The following is a 14,598-nucleotide window of genomic DNA, read 5'->3' on the forward strand; positions in this document are numbered from 1 at the left end:
TTCTTCCTAGAATTCTACTTCACCGGATTCCGATAAGTCGGAGTTGATGAACAAGAGTGGCTAGAGTGCTGGGAGGTCAGACAATTCACCCAATTCTTTCTCCTCTTCCTAGGTGCTGAGCCGATCAGCCTTGATGAAGATATCAAGTGTTTCTCAAGAGGGTATGGCCATCCTGCTCCGGGCCCACCATCGGTCTTGACTGTCACAGTCTTCTTGCTCCTGAACGTCGATCAACAGTCACAATGGCTCATCATGGCCCAGTGAGAGGCAAAGATTGCAGATGGCATGGAGGATGCTCAAGGGGCATTTACAATGGCACTGTGGGCATCTTTTGAAGGCATCCCATCCAATACCTCTGGCGTACCTTCATTCTCCAAGGGCTAGTCCAGAGTATGTGGTTGTCTGAAGTGCCATGAGGGCTGAGGCCTCATTGCACGACGATAATAAACTCAAGATATGGATGAGGCATTGATTGAAGAAACAAAGCAAACGGGCTTCTCGCAACGGTATAGAAGGCAGCAGACCACGTCCAAACCTGATGTGGACAAAAACAATATGCCCATCGAGACTTTGTGAACTAAAGACTTCTTCAAAGAAAAACAACTTGCAAATGTCTGGGACCAACACTAGATGTTAAGAGTATGCAGAGCATCCATATCTGGAGTAACATATGTTGCAAAATAGCTGTTTTTGTTCTTGTTTAGTTGGATATCACTTGAGCTATATTCTCACCAAACAATAAGTACAGAACAAGTTACTTACCCTTGGTAATGATGTATCTGTTAGAGACATACATTAGTTATAGATTCCTTACCTTAGAATCACCCCCAGGCGTCAGACTGGATCCGGAGAATTTTTCTGTAGCATTACCCCTGCGCGTCTGTCAACTCCACATCCGTTGTTGGCATCATCGTCGCTGGGATAACGTCGCGGTGTCTACTTAGACACTGCCCCTGCATGCTGACATCAGTTCTGACACGACTTTCCACGCAAAAGCGCAGAGACCTGAAAGACACTGACCACTGGTGCACCAAACTGGGGCCCTGGAAGGGAGTCCCTATCCCTAGGAGTCAGTTTGCAGAAAGGGGAGAATGGGTGGGGCGGTAAGGAATGTATAACTAATGCATGTCTCTTCAGACACATCGTTACCGAAGGTAAGAAATTTGTTCATCTGAAAGAGTTGTAGATTCATTACCTTAGAATGGATACCACAGCAATGCCAACCCCAGTGGTGGGTCTGCAAACTAAGTTCACACCAGAAAGTCCTGGAGAACAGAACGGCTGAAAAAGTGGTCTCCCCAGAGTTGGCTATCCAGGCAGTAATGTTTTTTTAACGTGTGCAGGGATGCTCACTTGGCTGCCTGGCAGATGTCAATCAGCGGAACTCCACGCCCCAAAGCACTAGAGTTTGATGTTTCCCTGGTAAAGTGGGTGCGCAGTACTAACTGAGGTTCCTTTTTCGCCAAAGAACAGCAGATTTTGATGCATAGGGCAACCCACCGAGAGATAGTACGTTTGTGCACGGCCCAACCATTCTTAGCGCCCACATAACCCACGAAGAGTTGATCGTAAACCCGGAAATCTTTAGTGCGGTCAAGGTAGAAGGACAGCGCATGTTTTGGGTCAAGACAGTGGTGTCTTTCCTCCTCTTTGGAAGGGTGAGGAGGCGGGAAGACGGTGGGCAATGTGATGGTCTCACCTATGTGGAAAGAGGTAACCACTTTTGGCAGAAAAGAGGGTCTAATGCGAAGGACCACTTTATCCGTATGAACTTCACGAAATGGAGGCCAGTAGGAAACAGACTGAAGATCACTCGCCCTGCGAGCAGATGAGATGGCAAGCCAGAAAGCGGTCTTCAAAGTAAGAAGACGTAGAAGACAATTATGTAATGGCTCGAAAGGAGCACACAAGGTAAGTAGGAACAAGATTCAATTCCCACACAGTCATTACAAAAGGAGGAGGAAGAAAGATGAGTAATGCTCTTCAGAATCGGAAACTTGAAAAGAGAAGGCTGATCAGGAAGGCGAAGAAAGGCAGAGATGACGAAAGGTAGCCTTTGAGAGAGCCCATAGCAGAGCCCTGCTGGGCCAAAGATTGAATGTAGAGGAGAACCTTCGAGAGAGGGTCAGAAGGGGGATACAACTGTTCACTTTGTGCCTCTCACGCTGTTCACCTTGTCATTTGCATCGCCACGTCTTTCACTTGTACATACTTTAGCACCAAGTACATTCAGGTTGTCATATGATTTCTCTCAAACAGTGCTGCCATATACTGTATACACTTGTTTTTGTTGAAATACATGATGAATAACAACCTAAACTTAATTGAAGTCTCCTTTATTTCTACACTTGTAATGCTTGCTGCATACATGCTTAATGGTCTACAAAAATATTGCCAGTTGGGATATTGTCTGTTATTTTACCGTGGAAACTCCAAAGAGCAGAACTGGTGACATTGCGCTTTCTCTTCAGTGGTGAACAGATCTAACCAAGGCTCTCCCCACTGTCGAAAGAGACCTTGCACCACCACCGAGTGAAGACACCATACATGATGCATCATGCACCGGTGGCTGAGTTTGTCTAACCTGGCGATCAGGGAACCTGCCAGGTGTTAAACCACCATTGATATGCCCTGATGTTCCAGCCATGGCGAAGAGCCTCTTGCCATAGAGGCCACTATCCCACCTTGCCCTGTTTGTTGTAGTACGACATGGGGGTGGTGTTGTCTGTAAACATCTCCACTACTCTTACTTTGCCAGAATAAAGAATGCCTTCAGTGCAAGACGGATCGCCCAGAGTTCTTAAAAGTTAATGTAGCGACCAGACTCCGCCCTACACCAGAGACCCCTGATCTCTGCCTCTCCCAGGTGGCCACCCCATCCCAGGAGTGACGCATCCATCACTGCTTTAAATTCTTGTTGGGGAAGGTAGAGGGATCTGCTGCTGAACCAATCCTGATTAGTAAGCCACTACTGCAATTGACGTGCACATCCCCTCAGATCTGGACATCAGAAAGATTCCCGATGCTGCGCTCCCTGGACCTTCAGGTCCCACTGCAGAGGCCGCATTTGTCATCTGGCATGATCCACCATCAGGACGCATGAGGCCCAGCAGCCTCAGGGTCATTCTCACTGAAATCCGGTATAGAGGCTTAAACATTGGTATCATAGCCCAAATATTCCGGACTCGCGGCTCAGGAGAATAAGCCAAAACTGCACTCTATCCAGAACAGCTCCGATAAAAAGAAGCTTCTGAGAGAGAATCAGGTGTGACTTCGGCACGTTGTTCGTGAACCCCATCGAGTGCAGGAGGTCCGCTGTACTCTGGAGGTGGGAGATGACAGCCTGGGGCGAGCACGCCTTTAACAGCCAGTCGTCGAGATAGGGGGAAGAATGAAATCCCTGATCTGCGCAGATGAGCTGCGACCACCACCATCACTTTCGTGAACACCAGAGGGTCGTTGCGAAGAACAAAGGGGAGCACAATAAACTGAAAATGCTCATGGCCTACCATGAACCGTAGGTGACCCCTGTGGGATGGGGAACGGAATATGGAAATAGGCATCCTGCAAGTTTATCACTACTATCAAGTCTCCAGGATCGAGGGGAGACAGGAGTTGAGGAAACGTGACCATTCGGAACTTATCATTCTAGAGGAAGCGGTTGAGGGCGCTGTCTAGAATGGGAAGCAGGGCAGAGGGACCCTTTCGAAAGATCCCTTGGCCAAGAGAGCTACAACTTGCTGGTGGAGGAAGGCCAAATGATCCTCTGACAGGCGATGGAGGGCTGGTGGAAGTAGTCTCGAAGGAGAGTGAGTAGCCCCTTCGGACTATCTGCAAAACCCACCTGTCAGATGTAATATTTTGCCAGTGGGGGAAGTGATGGTAAATCCTGCCGCCCACTGGCCTCTGGTGGCCCTGAAAGGTCAGACTTGGAGGGTTTGGAGGCTGCTTCAGGGGGTATGGGTGGACTGGCCCTCAGCCCCACGTTGTTGGGTTTCACATCCGCGGCCACGCAGAGACTGAGCAGCTTGCGTGGCCCTGTGGCCAGACTGGGTAGAACGTGGCAGGGCATCCCTTCCATAGCCACGAAAGGTGGACAGCGTGGTGCGAGAGGTTGCTGCGAGGCTCAAGGATCTGGCCCCCAGCCCTAGAATCCTTCAAGCGCTCGAGCACTGAGTCCACCTTGTCACCAATCAGGCGACAGCCATCAAAGGGCATGTCCAGAAGAGTGGATTGAAAATCCCCAGAGAAACCAGACATCCTCAACCAGGCGTAGCGCCTCAAGGTTACTGACGTGGAAACCGTTCTACCCAGTCTAAGTGGTATCCAGCCCACACCCAATGGTGAACTTTGCTGCATCTCGACCCTCTGCCACTGTGCGGGTGAGAACGACCTGGGCATACTCTGGGCACTGTGGCAGCACTTGCGCAACTGCAATCCACACTGTATGGGCACAAGATATATGGAGTGTTCATCGTCCGCAGCGCTAAGCTGGCAAAAAAAAAGGAATATGCTACTTACCAGTATGCATCTGTTCTTGGCATGTAGGGCTGCTGACATTCATATCTGTGCATAGATCGCCGCCTAGTGTTGGGTCCGGATGATTGCACATTGTTGTCCTGGAAGAGTCTTCGAAGTATCACGAGATAGGTGGCTCCTCCCTTGGACTACAGTGCGCATGGGCATCCTCTCCATCCTTAGATTGTTTTTCGCCATTGTGGCAGAGATGGAGTATAGTACAGTAAGAGATGGCCATGCAAAGAGTGAATGCTACACTGCGACAGGCACCGGGTGGGCGATATGAATGTCCTGTGCCAGCTGCAGCAGTCTGAAAAAGAGTTTTGAGAACAGCCTGTCCTACAGCAGCTTGCTGTTTGGAATGTACATCTACACAATAGTGTTTGGTAAATGTATGTATGGTTGACCATGTGGCTGCTCTACAAATTTTGTGTAAAGGAATATTTCCTAGGAAAGCCATGGATGCCCCTAGTTTGCGTGTAAAATGCGCCCTAGGGGGAACTGTTAAGGTGCGTTTTGCCTTTAAATAACATATTTGAATGCACTTAACGATCCATCTGGCTATACCTGATTTCGAAATAGGGTTTCCTTTGTGTTGCGGTGAGAAAGCAACAAACAACTGTTTTGTTTTGCGAAATACCTTAGTTCTATCTATATAGTATAGCAGAGCTCTTGTGACATCTAGAGTATGCAAGGCCCTTTCAGCAACTGTCTGTGGATTTTGAAAGAACACTGGCAGTTCTATTGTTTGATTTATATGAAAATGGGATACCACTTTTGTCATGAATTTAGGGTTTGTTCTGAGAACTACTCTATTCGCATGTATTTGAATGAATGGCTCTTGAATAGTTAGGGCTTGCAGCTCACTAACTCTTCTAAGTGAAGTAATGGCAATAAGGAAAGCCACCTTCCAAGTAAGAAATTGTAGTTCACATGAGTAGTGGTTCAAAAGGTGGTCCCATAAGTCTGGTTAAAACGATGTTTAAATTCCAGACTGGTGAAGGTGGGTGCTTTGGGGGAATTACTCGTTTAAGTCCCTCCATAAATGCTTTAATTGCTGGCACTCTAAACAGTGAAAGGTGTTGCCTGTTTTGGAGATATGCTGCTAACGCAGATAAATGTATCCTGATGGATGAGTAGGCTAAATTGCAACGTAGTAGGTGCAAGAGATAGCAAATGATGTTCTGTGTAGAAGCATCTAATGGGTTTATATCGTTGTTACTGCAGTAAATGACGAAACGTTTCCACTTTGCTGCATAACATGCCCTGGTAGTGGGTTTTCTTGCCTCCTTGATAATATTCATGCAGTCTGGAGGCAAGTTCAGGTATCCAAACTCTAGGATTTCAGGAGCCAGATCGCCAGGTTCAGCTGTTGCGGATCTGGGTGTTGGATTTCTCCATGGCTCTGAGTTAGAAGATTGGGTGTGAGTCGCAGTCTTTGATGAGGCACCACTGACAGTTCTAGGAAGGTTGTGTACCATGGTTGCCTCGCCCATGTGGGAGCAACTAGGATTAGCGTCAGTGAATGTTGGCGCATTTTGCGTGCCACTAACTGTATTAATGGAGCTGGGGGAAAAGCGTACGCAAATTTACCTGACCAGTTCAATCATATCGCATTACCCTGCGACTGCGGATGTGGGAACCTGGCGGCAAAGTACTGGCATTTTGCGTTTTCGCTTGTGGCAAACATTCTATCTCCGGTTGTCCCCACTGCCGGAAGAATGGTTGGAGCACATTGGGGTGAATCTCCCATTCGTGCACCTGTTGACTGTGCCTGCTGAGCAGGTCGGCTATTTGATTGTTCTTGCCTGGGAGGTGTTCGGCCATGAGAAACATGTTCCTCTGAATGGTCCATTTCCACACACTCTGAGCTAGATGAGAAAGTTGAGATAGTTGTGGGGAATGTGTTTCTCCCTGTTTTCGAATATAATACATTGCTGTCATGTTGTCCGTCCGGATCGACACAATCTTGTTGCATAAGTGTTTTTTGAACGCTTTTAGTGCTAGAAAGACCGCCATCAACTCTAGTAGATTGATGTGCATCTTCTTCTGTTGTATAGTCCATAGACCCTGGACTGTGTAATACAGGACATGGGCTCCCCAGCCTATCAGGGATGCGTCCGCCGTCATCACTATTTGTGGGACAGGCTCCTGGAACAGTCGTCCTTTGCAAAGGTTTTGTGCATTCCACCAATGCAGAGAGTTGTATGCCCGACTGGTCACCAACACTAGATCTTTTAATTGTCCCTGAGCCTGGTTCCACTGCCTTGCTAGGCACTCCTGCAGCGAACGCATGTGTAGTCTGGCATGAGGGACTATGACTATGCACGAGGCCATCATGCCTATTAGTTGCATGAACACTCGAGCTGGCAATGAGTGTTGTGGTTTGAACTTTTGGATTAACGTTTGCATTCCGTTGATCCGTGCAGTGTTTGGATATGCCTTTGCTGCTAGTGTATCTACTGTAGCTCCCAGGTACTGTTGTACGTTGGAGGGTTGTATGTGTGACTGGGTAGTTCAGCGAGAAACCTAGACTGTGCAGGAGATGAATGGTCTTGGACATGTGGCTGGCACATTGCTGGGGCGATGGCGCTTTCATTAGCCAATCGTCCAGATATGGGTACACATGAATGTGTTGTCTCCTGAGATGCGCCACCACTGTTGCTTGGCAATTTGTGAACACCCATGGAGCTGTTACACCGAATGGTAGGACTTTGAACTGGTAGTGTCTTTGAATTGTAAACCGGAGATACTTTCTGTGAGCAGGGTGTATTGGTATATGAAAGTATGCGTCTGAGGTCTAGGGTTGCTAGGAAGTCTCCCTGCCGCAGCAGTGGTAAGACTTGCAGAGTGAGCATGTGAAAATGCTCTGATAAAATGTAGTGGTTGAGGGGCGTGAAGTCCAATATTGGTCTGAGAGACCCGTCCTTTTTGAGGAAGTATAGTGAGTATACTCCTGTTCCTTGATGTTTTAATTGGACTGGTTCTATGGCCCCCTTTTGCAGCATACTGATGACCTCTTGCTGCAATAATGTTATATGTTCCTTTGACATTGGAAGGTGTATGGGTGGTATGTTGGTTGGTGTGGATGTGAGTTCTAGGCAATAGCCATGTTGTATAATTTGCCTGACCCACTTGACTGTAGTGATGTTTAACCAGACTGGTAGGAACTGTTGTAGTCTTCCCCCGACTGGTGTTGTATGGTCTGGGGGTAGTGCCAAGAAGTCACTGTTTGGTATTAGTGGAGGATCTATTGGCATTGCCTCCACGCCCTCTGCCCTCATTATTTCCTCGGTAACCACCACGATTTGTGTTTTTATTATATGTGGATTGCGTATTACTTTTGTATGTAGAGGACTGCTGCGATATATTACCACGCGCTCCTTCTCTGTAGTTGGAGCGACGAAAGGAGCCTCTGTGTTGTTGTGACTGAAGAGCCCCCATTGACTTTGCAGTCTCGGTGTCCTTTTTCATTTTGTCCAGAATTGAGTCAACTGCTGGACCAAATAAAAAATCTGGATTGATTGGCTCGTTAAGAATTGTGGTCTGGACCTCACTCTTAAATCCAGATATGCGAAGCCATGCATGTCTCCTAAGCAGTACGCTTGTGTTGATAGATCTGGCAGCTTTGTCTGCCGCGTCTAGAGCACACTTAATGGAGGCATTGGTAATGAACTTTCCCTCCTGTACAAGTTCATCGGCCTGCTCTTTGAAAGGCTCAGGTTAGTGTTGGAGAAGTGTTTCTAAACTGTCATAGTGCGCTCTGTCGACTCTAGCCAACAAGGCTTGAGTATTGGCAATTCTCCATGAGTTTGCTGCTTGAGCAGCTACTCTCTTGCCTGATGCTTCTAAAATCTTTGACTCCTTATCCAGTAGTTTGAGAATTAGCACGCTTACGTGCGTTGGAGACTACCAATGAGTCTAGAGGCAGTTGTCCCCTGATGCAAGTAGGGTCTAATGGTGCAGTCCTATACTTTTTCTCAATTCTAGAGTTGATGACACGTGCCCTAGCAGTGTCTGTGAATATGTCATTTGCGTGCTTTAGGACCCCTTTTAACATGGGAAGTGTTTTGACACTTTTTTCTGATGTTGCAAGCGTATTAAACAGAAAATCTTCCTCTATAGGATCTGCATGCATTTCTACATTATGGTAGAGCGCTGCTCTATCTATTTATGAGTTGAATGCCACCGTGTCTTCTGTAGGTGATGGTTTAGCTGGGTTTGCAGGTGTGTCTGTAATGGGTTGAGCCTCATCAGGGTCTGGGTCATCCCCCCATGGCTGTGAGTTGGGGTCTACATTTGGGTTTTGTGGATATCCAAAATAACATCTGTGTCATGATCTACATCTGGGTCGTAGTCAGAGCGTGTAGGTGAATATGGTGCATATGGAGTAGTAGGCATAGCTGGAGAGATAGGCTCGAATAGGAAAGGTTGCACAGTTTTCTTTTTTAGTGGAATAATAGAAAAGTCTTCAGCAGGCGCTGGTCTTTTTTTTTTCCTGTTGTAAACCGTCACTTTTCCAGTATTTGGGTCAATATATAGCTTAGACTGATCTTCTGTAGAGGGGTCTGGATGGATGATCTCCTTTTCCGCAGTCTTTTGCCTTTGCACCAATGTTTTAGGTTTGACCTTTTTCGGTTCAATGCCTTTTTTTGGTTCGACCGGTTTTGGTGCCTGGATCTGCTTTTGAGGCTTTATGGGCAGTGTCTGTCCGACAGGTTTTGTCGGTGCGACGGATTTCACAGGTTGCACCACTTTTTTTGATCCGAGTGGTTTTGTTTGTTCGATAACCTTTATCGGGTGTCTTGGCTTGTTCGGCTGTAGAGGTGTCCTCGGAGCCTGTGGCTTCGGCTCGATGCCCTTCTTCGGATCGATGGGCTTCGGCTCAACCGTTCTTGGTTGGTCTACTTCTTGTTTCGCTTTCGGTTCGACGACCGGCTTGGGCGTAGCCCTTTTGCTTTCGTAGACAACCTTTTGTCCCTTTTCGGCTGTCGAACTGGATTTGTTAGAGTCGACGGGCCTTGGCTTCGAAGGTTTATATGGAACGCTGGCCTTCGGCTCTGCGCCCTTTGTCTTTATCACCTTCGGTTCCACGACGTTCAGTCCGAAGACAGTTGTGTCGATGACTTTCGGTTTCGGTTGAACCTCTCTTGGATTACGTGTCGCAGAAGGCTCTTTTTGTATATTCTTAGCCGGGCTGTATTGCTGGGCTATAGAATCAGTGTTTAGATCTTGGCTAAGGCCTGTTGGCGATGCCTTGAACTGAGTCTCTGATAGTGGCGTAGTGTCTGCGTGGGGCGGTGTACTCACGGTTCGCCCCCCGTTGTCATCGGAGTAGTCTTCGACAGCTACGATGTCTTGGTCGTATTCCTCGGCGATTTGTTCTTCCTCGTCGATATAATACTCAGAGTCGTGCTCGGAGTCTTGATCCTCTTTTTGATCAAAGTCTTCGACGTCAACTAGTTCTTCCTCGTCGTTGAAGATATTCTCGGGCTCCGGTGCCGACCTCTGCATCTCTTGCCTTGCCGCCCGCCGATTCCGGATCGTCTTCTTGGACCGGAACTGGGCACAAGCTAAGCAATCGCCTTCATTATGATCTGGTGATAAACATTTGTTGCATACAGAATGCTTATCTGTATGCGGAAACTTTGAGTTGCACTGCGGGTAATATTTGAATGGACTTCGTTCCATCGACCATCGGTCCACGTGGCGTCGAGAAGGCCTAACGGCTCGTTTCGACGACCGGAGTGCAAGTAGATTGTGAAGAAAGCTTTTCGGTACCGATCGAAAACAATACCGACGAATCAGAAGGCCTTTTGGCCTTTTAGAAAAGTTTATTTCGATTCCGAACTTGGCGTACAGGAAAATGCATCCGAATCCAATGGCGGAAAAAAACAATCTAAGGATGTAGTCCAAGGGAGGAGCCACCTATCTCGTGATACTTCGAAGACTCTTCCAGGACAACAATGTGCAATCATCCGGACCCAACACTAGACGGGGATCTATGCACAGATATTAATTCAGCAGCCCACATGCCTCAAACCTACTGTTTCTTACAGATATATCGTTACCGAAGGCAAGTAACTTGTGCATCTGAAAGAAACAGGTTAGTGTTAGATTCCTTACCTTAGAATAGATACCCCAGAAATACCAACCCCGGTGGTGGGTCTATGCACAGATATGAATTCAGCAGCCCACATGCCTCTAACTATCTTCTTCCCAAGGTGGTCCAGCTTCTTGGATTCCCTATCTGTGAGAGCAGTAGGGGAGGTGCCCTTAGAAGATGAGGATTGGACCACCAAGCTCTCCGGGGTAGGGTGTTGGTAGAGGAAAAGTGTGTCTCCTGAAGCCGGGCCGTGGTAGTGGCGTTGAGCAATCATCCTGTACACAGGAGCCCCTGTGCTGGGCTTGGACAAACTGCCATCAGTGAGGGCTTCGTTTAAAGGCAGCAGGGACTCAGAAGAGGCACCTGCAAGTACCTCTGTCAGGAGGTCAATCTTGACTGCCGCCGTAAGAAGCCCAAGGCCTCAGCGCCCTATGCAATTCCACTGTGCATGAAGCTCCTCGGTAGGAGGGGAGAGCTGCCAAGGTTTGGGGAGGTATCCAAACCATTGCCATCACCCAGTTCCTCACGCCAGTCCGGCTTTTCAAGCTGGTCAGTTAAAGGGTCTACAGACTCCTCCCAGTCCTACTCACCCTCCTCCGGATGAACAGTGGTACGAAGTTACCCTCCGGCGCCAGCACTGAAATCAAGCAAAGTCAGTCTGTCATTGTGTCCAAGTCGGGGGTGGGGCTGGGGTTACACCGGTTGGCGGCACAACTGACATGCGAGCGTTGTCACTGGAATTGGCGCCGAGGAAGGTACTGTGAGGTCGACTGGCGCCGATCCGGATCCAAGTATGGATCCTTGAGGGCCCTCTGGCACTGGAGCCGAATTCGCCTGTATCGAAGGCCCAGGGTCCCCACCAGAGTCAGCAGGCCCGAAGGCGCGCCGGCAGAGTCGGGCTGCCCAAAGATGCTATGAAGATCTCCGTAATAGGCTGGGCAGGGGATGCTCGAACTCCGGGAAAGGGAGAGCAGTGCGGAGCCGTCCCAGAAGCAGGCTCCGAAGAAGACACTCCAGGTCCCGGGTTGCGTTGGCCAATGGACAGGGAGAAGGCGAAGAGCATTGAGGCTTCTTTGCCTTCTTCTTCTGCTTTGAATTACCCGAGGAGTGCGAAGACTTCGATGAAGAATGGTGATACACGGATAGGACTGCTGGGCCTCCAAGAGCTTTCGGGACTGCTCCAGCAAAGACTTCCGATTTATGGCCCAGCAGTCTAAGCATGACTTCAGGTCGTGGTCACGCTCCAGGCACCAGAGGCCCAAGGTGCAGTTCTGTGATGGACATCAATTTTTGACAGGAGTCACAAGGCTTTTAGCCGTTACGATGATGGGATATCCCTCATGCTACCAGGAGTCAAAGACTCAAAAGTTTAAAAAAATGTAGTCAAAAAATAACTAAGGGGCAAGCTCTCTCCAGATTTGCGCTGGCTAGTGCAGAAAAATAAAGAACTGATGTCAGTGCGCAGGGGCAGCGTCTAAGTAGACACGCAACGTCATCCCGGCGATGCCGACCATGGATACAGAGTCAACCGACGCCACCTACCGACATGCAGGAGTACTGCTACAGAAAAATTCTCCTGATACAGTCTGACGCCTGGGTGTAATTCTACAGTAAGGAATCTCTTTCAGATACCAAAAATGTATTAACTCTGCGATTGATAGAGTTACAAACCTAGAAGACAAATACCTCACAAAGCACCTACTCATGCTTTAAAACTAATAGACTTATTTGGAAGGAAGAAATAAAATCTATATAGTTCTTGGGTAACTGGACAAACGGACATAATTTCAAATGCAGTCTGAACAGATCAATGGAAACAAAATGGACATTTTATAAATGGATGTGTACAAAGATCAGCCTCACTATAAGAAAGATAAGAGATAAATGGTAACTTGTATGCAGTATATTTAGAGAGGTAAAAAATATACTCAAGAAAATGTTGTGAAAATATGTTTACGTGTCTAATCTGGAAAAAGTCAATAGGAATTTGTAGACTAATCTGCCAGTAGTAAAGATAAGCCACCTTAAGCAGTATTTTGGAAGACTTTAATAATGCAGTTGTGGAAATGCCACTTTAAAAAAGGCAGAGGTATGGCAGTGCCTACAGGCTACCAACTATGTTGCAGAACATGTCTTCTATTCCTGAATAATCATGCTGGTAATCAATCCATTCATCATCGGAGGTAAAGCAATGCATCACACATTTGATTCTCTTCTCACAGAAACAGAGGCCCATATAACAGACACATGATTTTACTTTTTGGAGGACAGCACATCAAACATAGGCAATCCCTGCAACAGCTCAGCCAAATGTGTATGGTAGTATTCTAGGTAAGGTTTCTAAGATCTGAATCAGTGAACATAGCAACATTTTTTGAACATTAATTGCACTGTACAGTGAGAATTATATGGAAAACTCACCTGTGTTTGTTATGCTGTAGTCTTCATTTTTCCGTCTCATGTGGTATATGACAATGACCCATACTAGAGAGGTGCCCACAACACAGCACACAACTACGATGATCACAATACCAACTGTGGTCCAGCCATCATCTTCATATCCAACTGTATTTGGAGAGGAGTCACAGTTGGGGGCCGAAATTACATTAAGGTAGATGTGTCCACGCTCTGTACCAAGGGTATTGGACATGATACATGTATACTTCCCAGCATCCTCCGGCCCAGCATCAACAATTATAAGCAGTTGATTGCCTGCAGCAAAGAAATGCCTTTCTGTCACGGTCAAAGGTCCGTCATCTTTGGTCCAGTTCAGGCGAGGGTGAGGACTCCCTCCAGCAATACACTGCAACACAGCAGTTTCACCCCTGGACACTGTTCTATCCTCCAGAGGTCTTATGAACGATGGGGTCTCTGGGTAAGGAGAAAAATATACATTTATTAGTTCATTACGCGCAGGCCCAGGAGACAAAATTACTTCATAGGCAGACTTTTACCTATCGGCTCCTACCATACAATACCACCACTAGACAGTAAAGGCTAAAGAAAATCCCTCCTACAAATTACCAAGCCACACTACAGATAAACTACCCAGCACAATACCTCAACAGTACACCTAGCTACTCCTCTTAATCCCACTATGACACAGACTCTGTCTAAAAATTCAATGTCACACAGTCACCTTCAGTATACAATCACTAAATTGTTACAAAGTTCAATAACTTATATCCTTGACTCAGATGAAAAAAAACATACAGGCAATCATGACACCCAACCACAGATCTCTTCATGCAGTTGAGGTTAAGAAGGACACAAACTTGGATTAGAACCCAACAACCACATCCTCACCCTCAAATGGGGGCATAAAACATTGGCAATTCCAGAACACCAGAATGCTGTTCGAGACAACAACACTCTACAAGTAACCGAGGACAAAACCTCCTAAAACTCCCAAAGTCTCAATGCAGAGCCACAATGGGAACACAGACAAGGGGATATCATAGCCTGGGAACTAGCCATTCTACCTTACTCCCCAGAGTAGGGAGCACTCTGAAGAAAGGAAAACATGAGATGGAGAACAAATAGATAGGACCCTACAAAGGCAAAGCTGGAATGTCTAAAACGCTAAGGATTACTGAAAAAGTGAAGCAGACTGCTATCACCCAGCCATTAGCACATTAATCCTACTAGCAGCATGCCTAGTCCCTAATCCCAGGACTACAACATCAAAGACTAAAACACGAGGGCTGAACAACAAAAGAATGGTATCTCTCGCTCAAAACAATCATTGGAATATAGCATCCCTGAACCCTACAATAGCCTTTAATAACAATAACTGACAACAGTTAGGTGAAAGACCATGTACCCTGAGCCACCACTATGAACGCCAATGGAGAGACAATGCTCCACACGGAGATTCTGAACTTGGAAGGTCACAAGACCCCCCCTCTCTCCTGATAAAAGCCCCAAGCGTTAACTCTCTGCTTGGAACAACCTAATCACACAGTTTGAGATTC

The 14,598-nt window shown here is 47.2% G+C and overlaps 1 protein-coding gene across 1 annotated transcript in view; it reads right to left on the reverse strand.

The window, feature by feature from the left end:
* The window catches only part of LRIG2 (leucine rich repeats and immunoglobulin like domains 2), a 384,256-nt gene that overhangs the window by 120,008 nt on the left and 249,650 nt on the right, over positions 1–14,598 (reverse strand). Inside the window, exon 15 of the mRNA XM_086923328.1 lies at positions 13,046–13,495. Within this exon, the coding sequence (XP_086779454.1) occupies positions 13,046–13,495 (450 nt within the window). The remainder of the gene's footprint in view (positions 1–13,045; positions 13,496–14,598) is intronic.

Source organism: Lissotriton vulgaris, chromosome 5, assembly GCF_964263255.1.
Source record: "Lissotriton vulgaris chromosome 5, aLisVul1.2, whole genome shotgun sequence".
NCBI lineage: Eukaryota > Metazoa > Chordata > Amphibia > Caudata > Salamandridae > Lissotriton > Lissotriton vulgaris.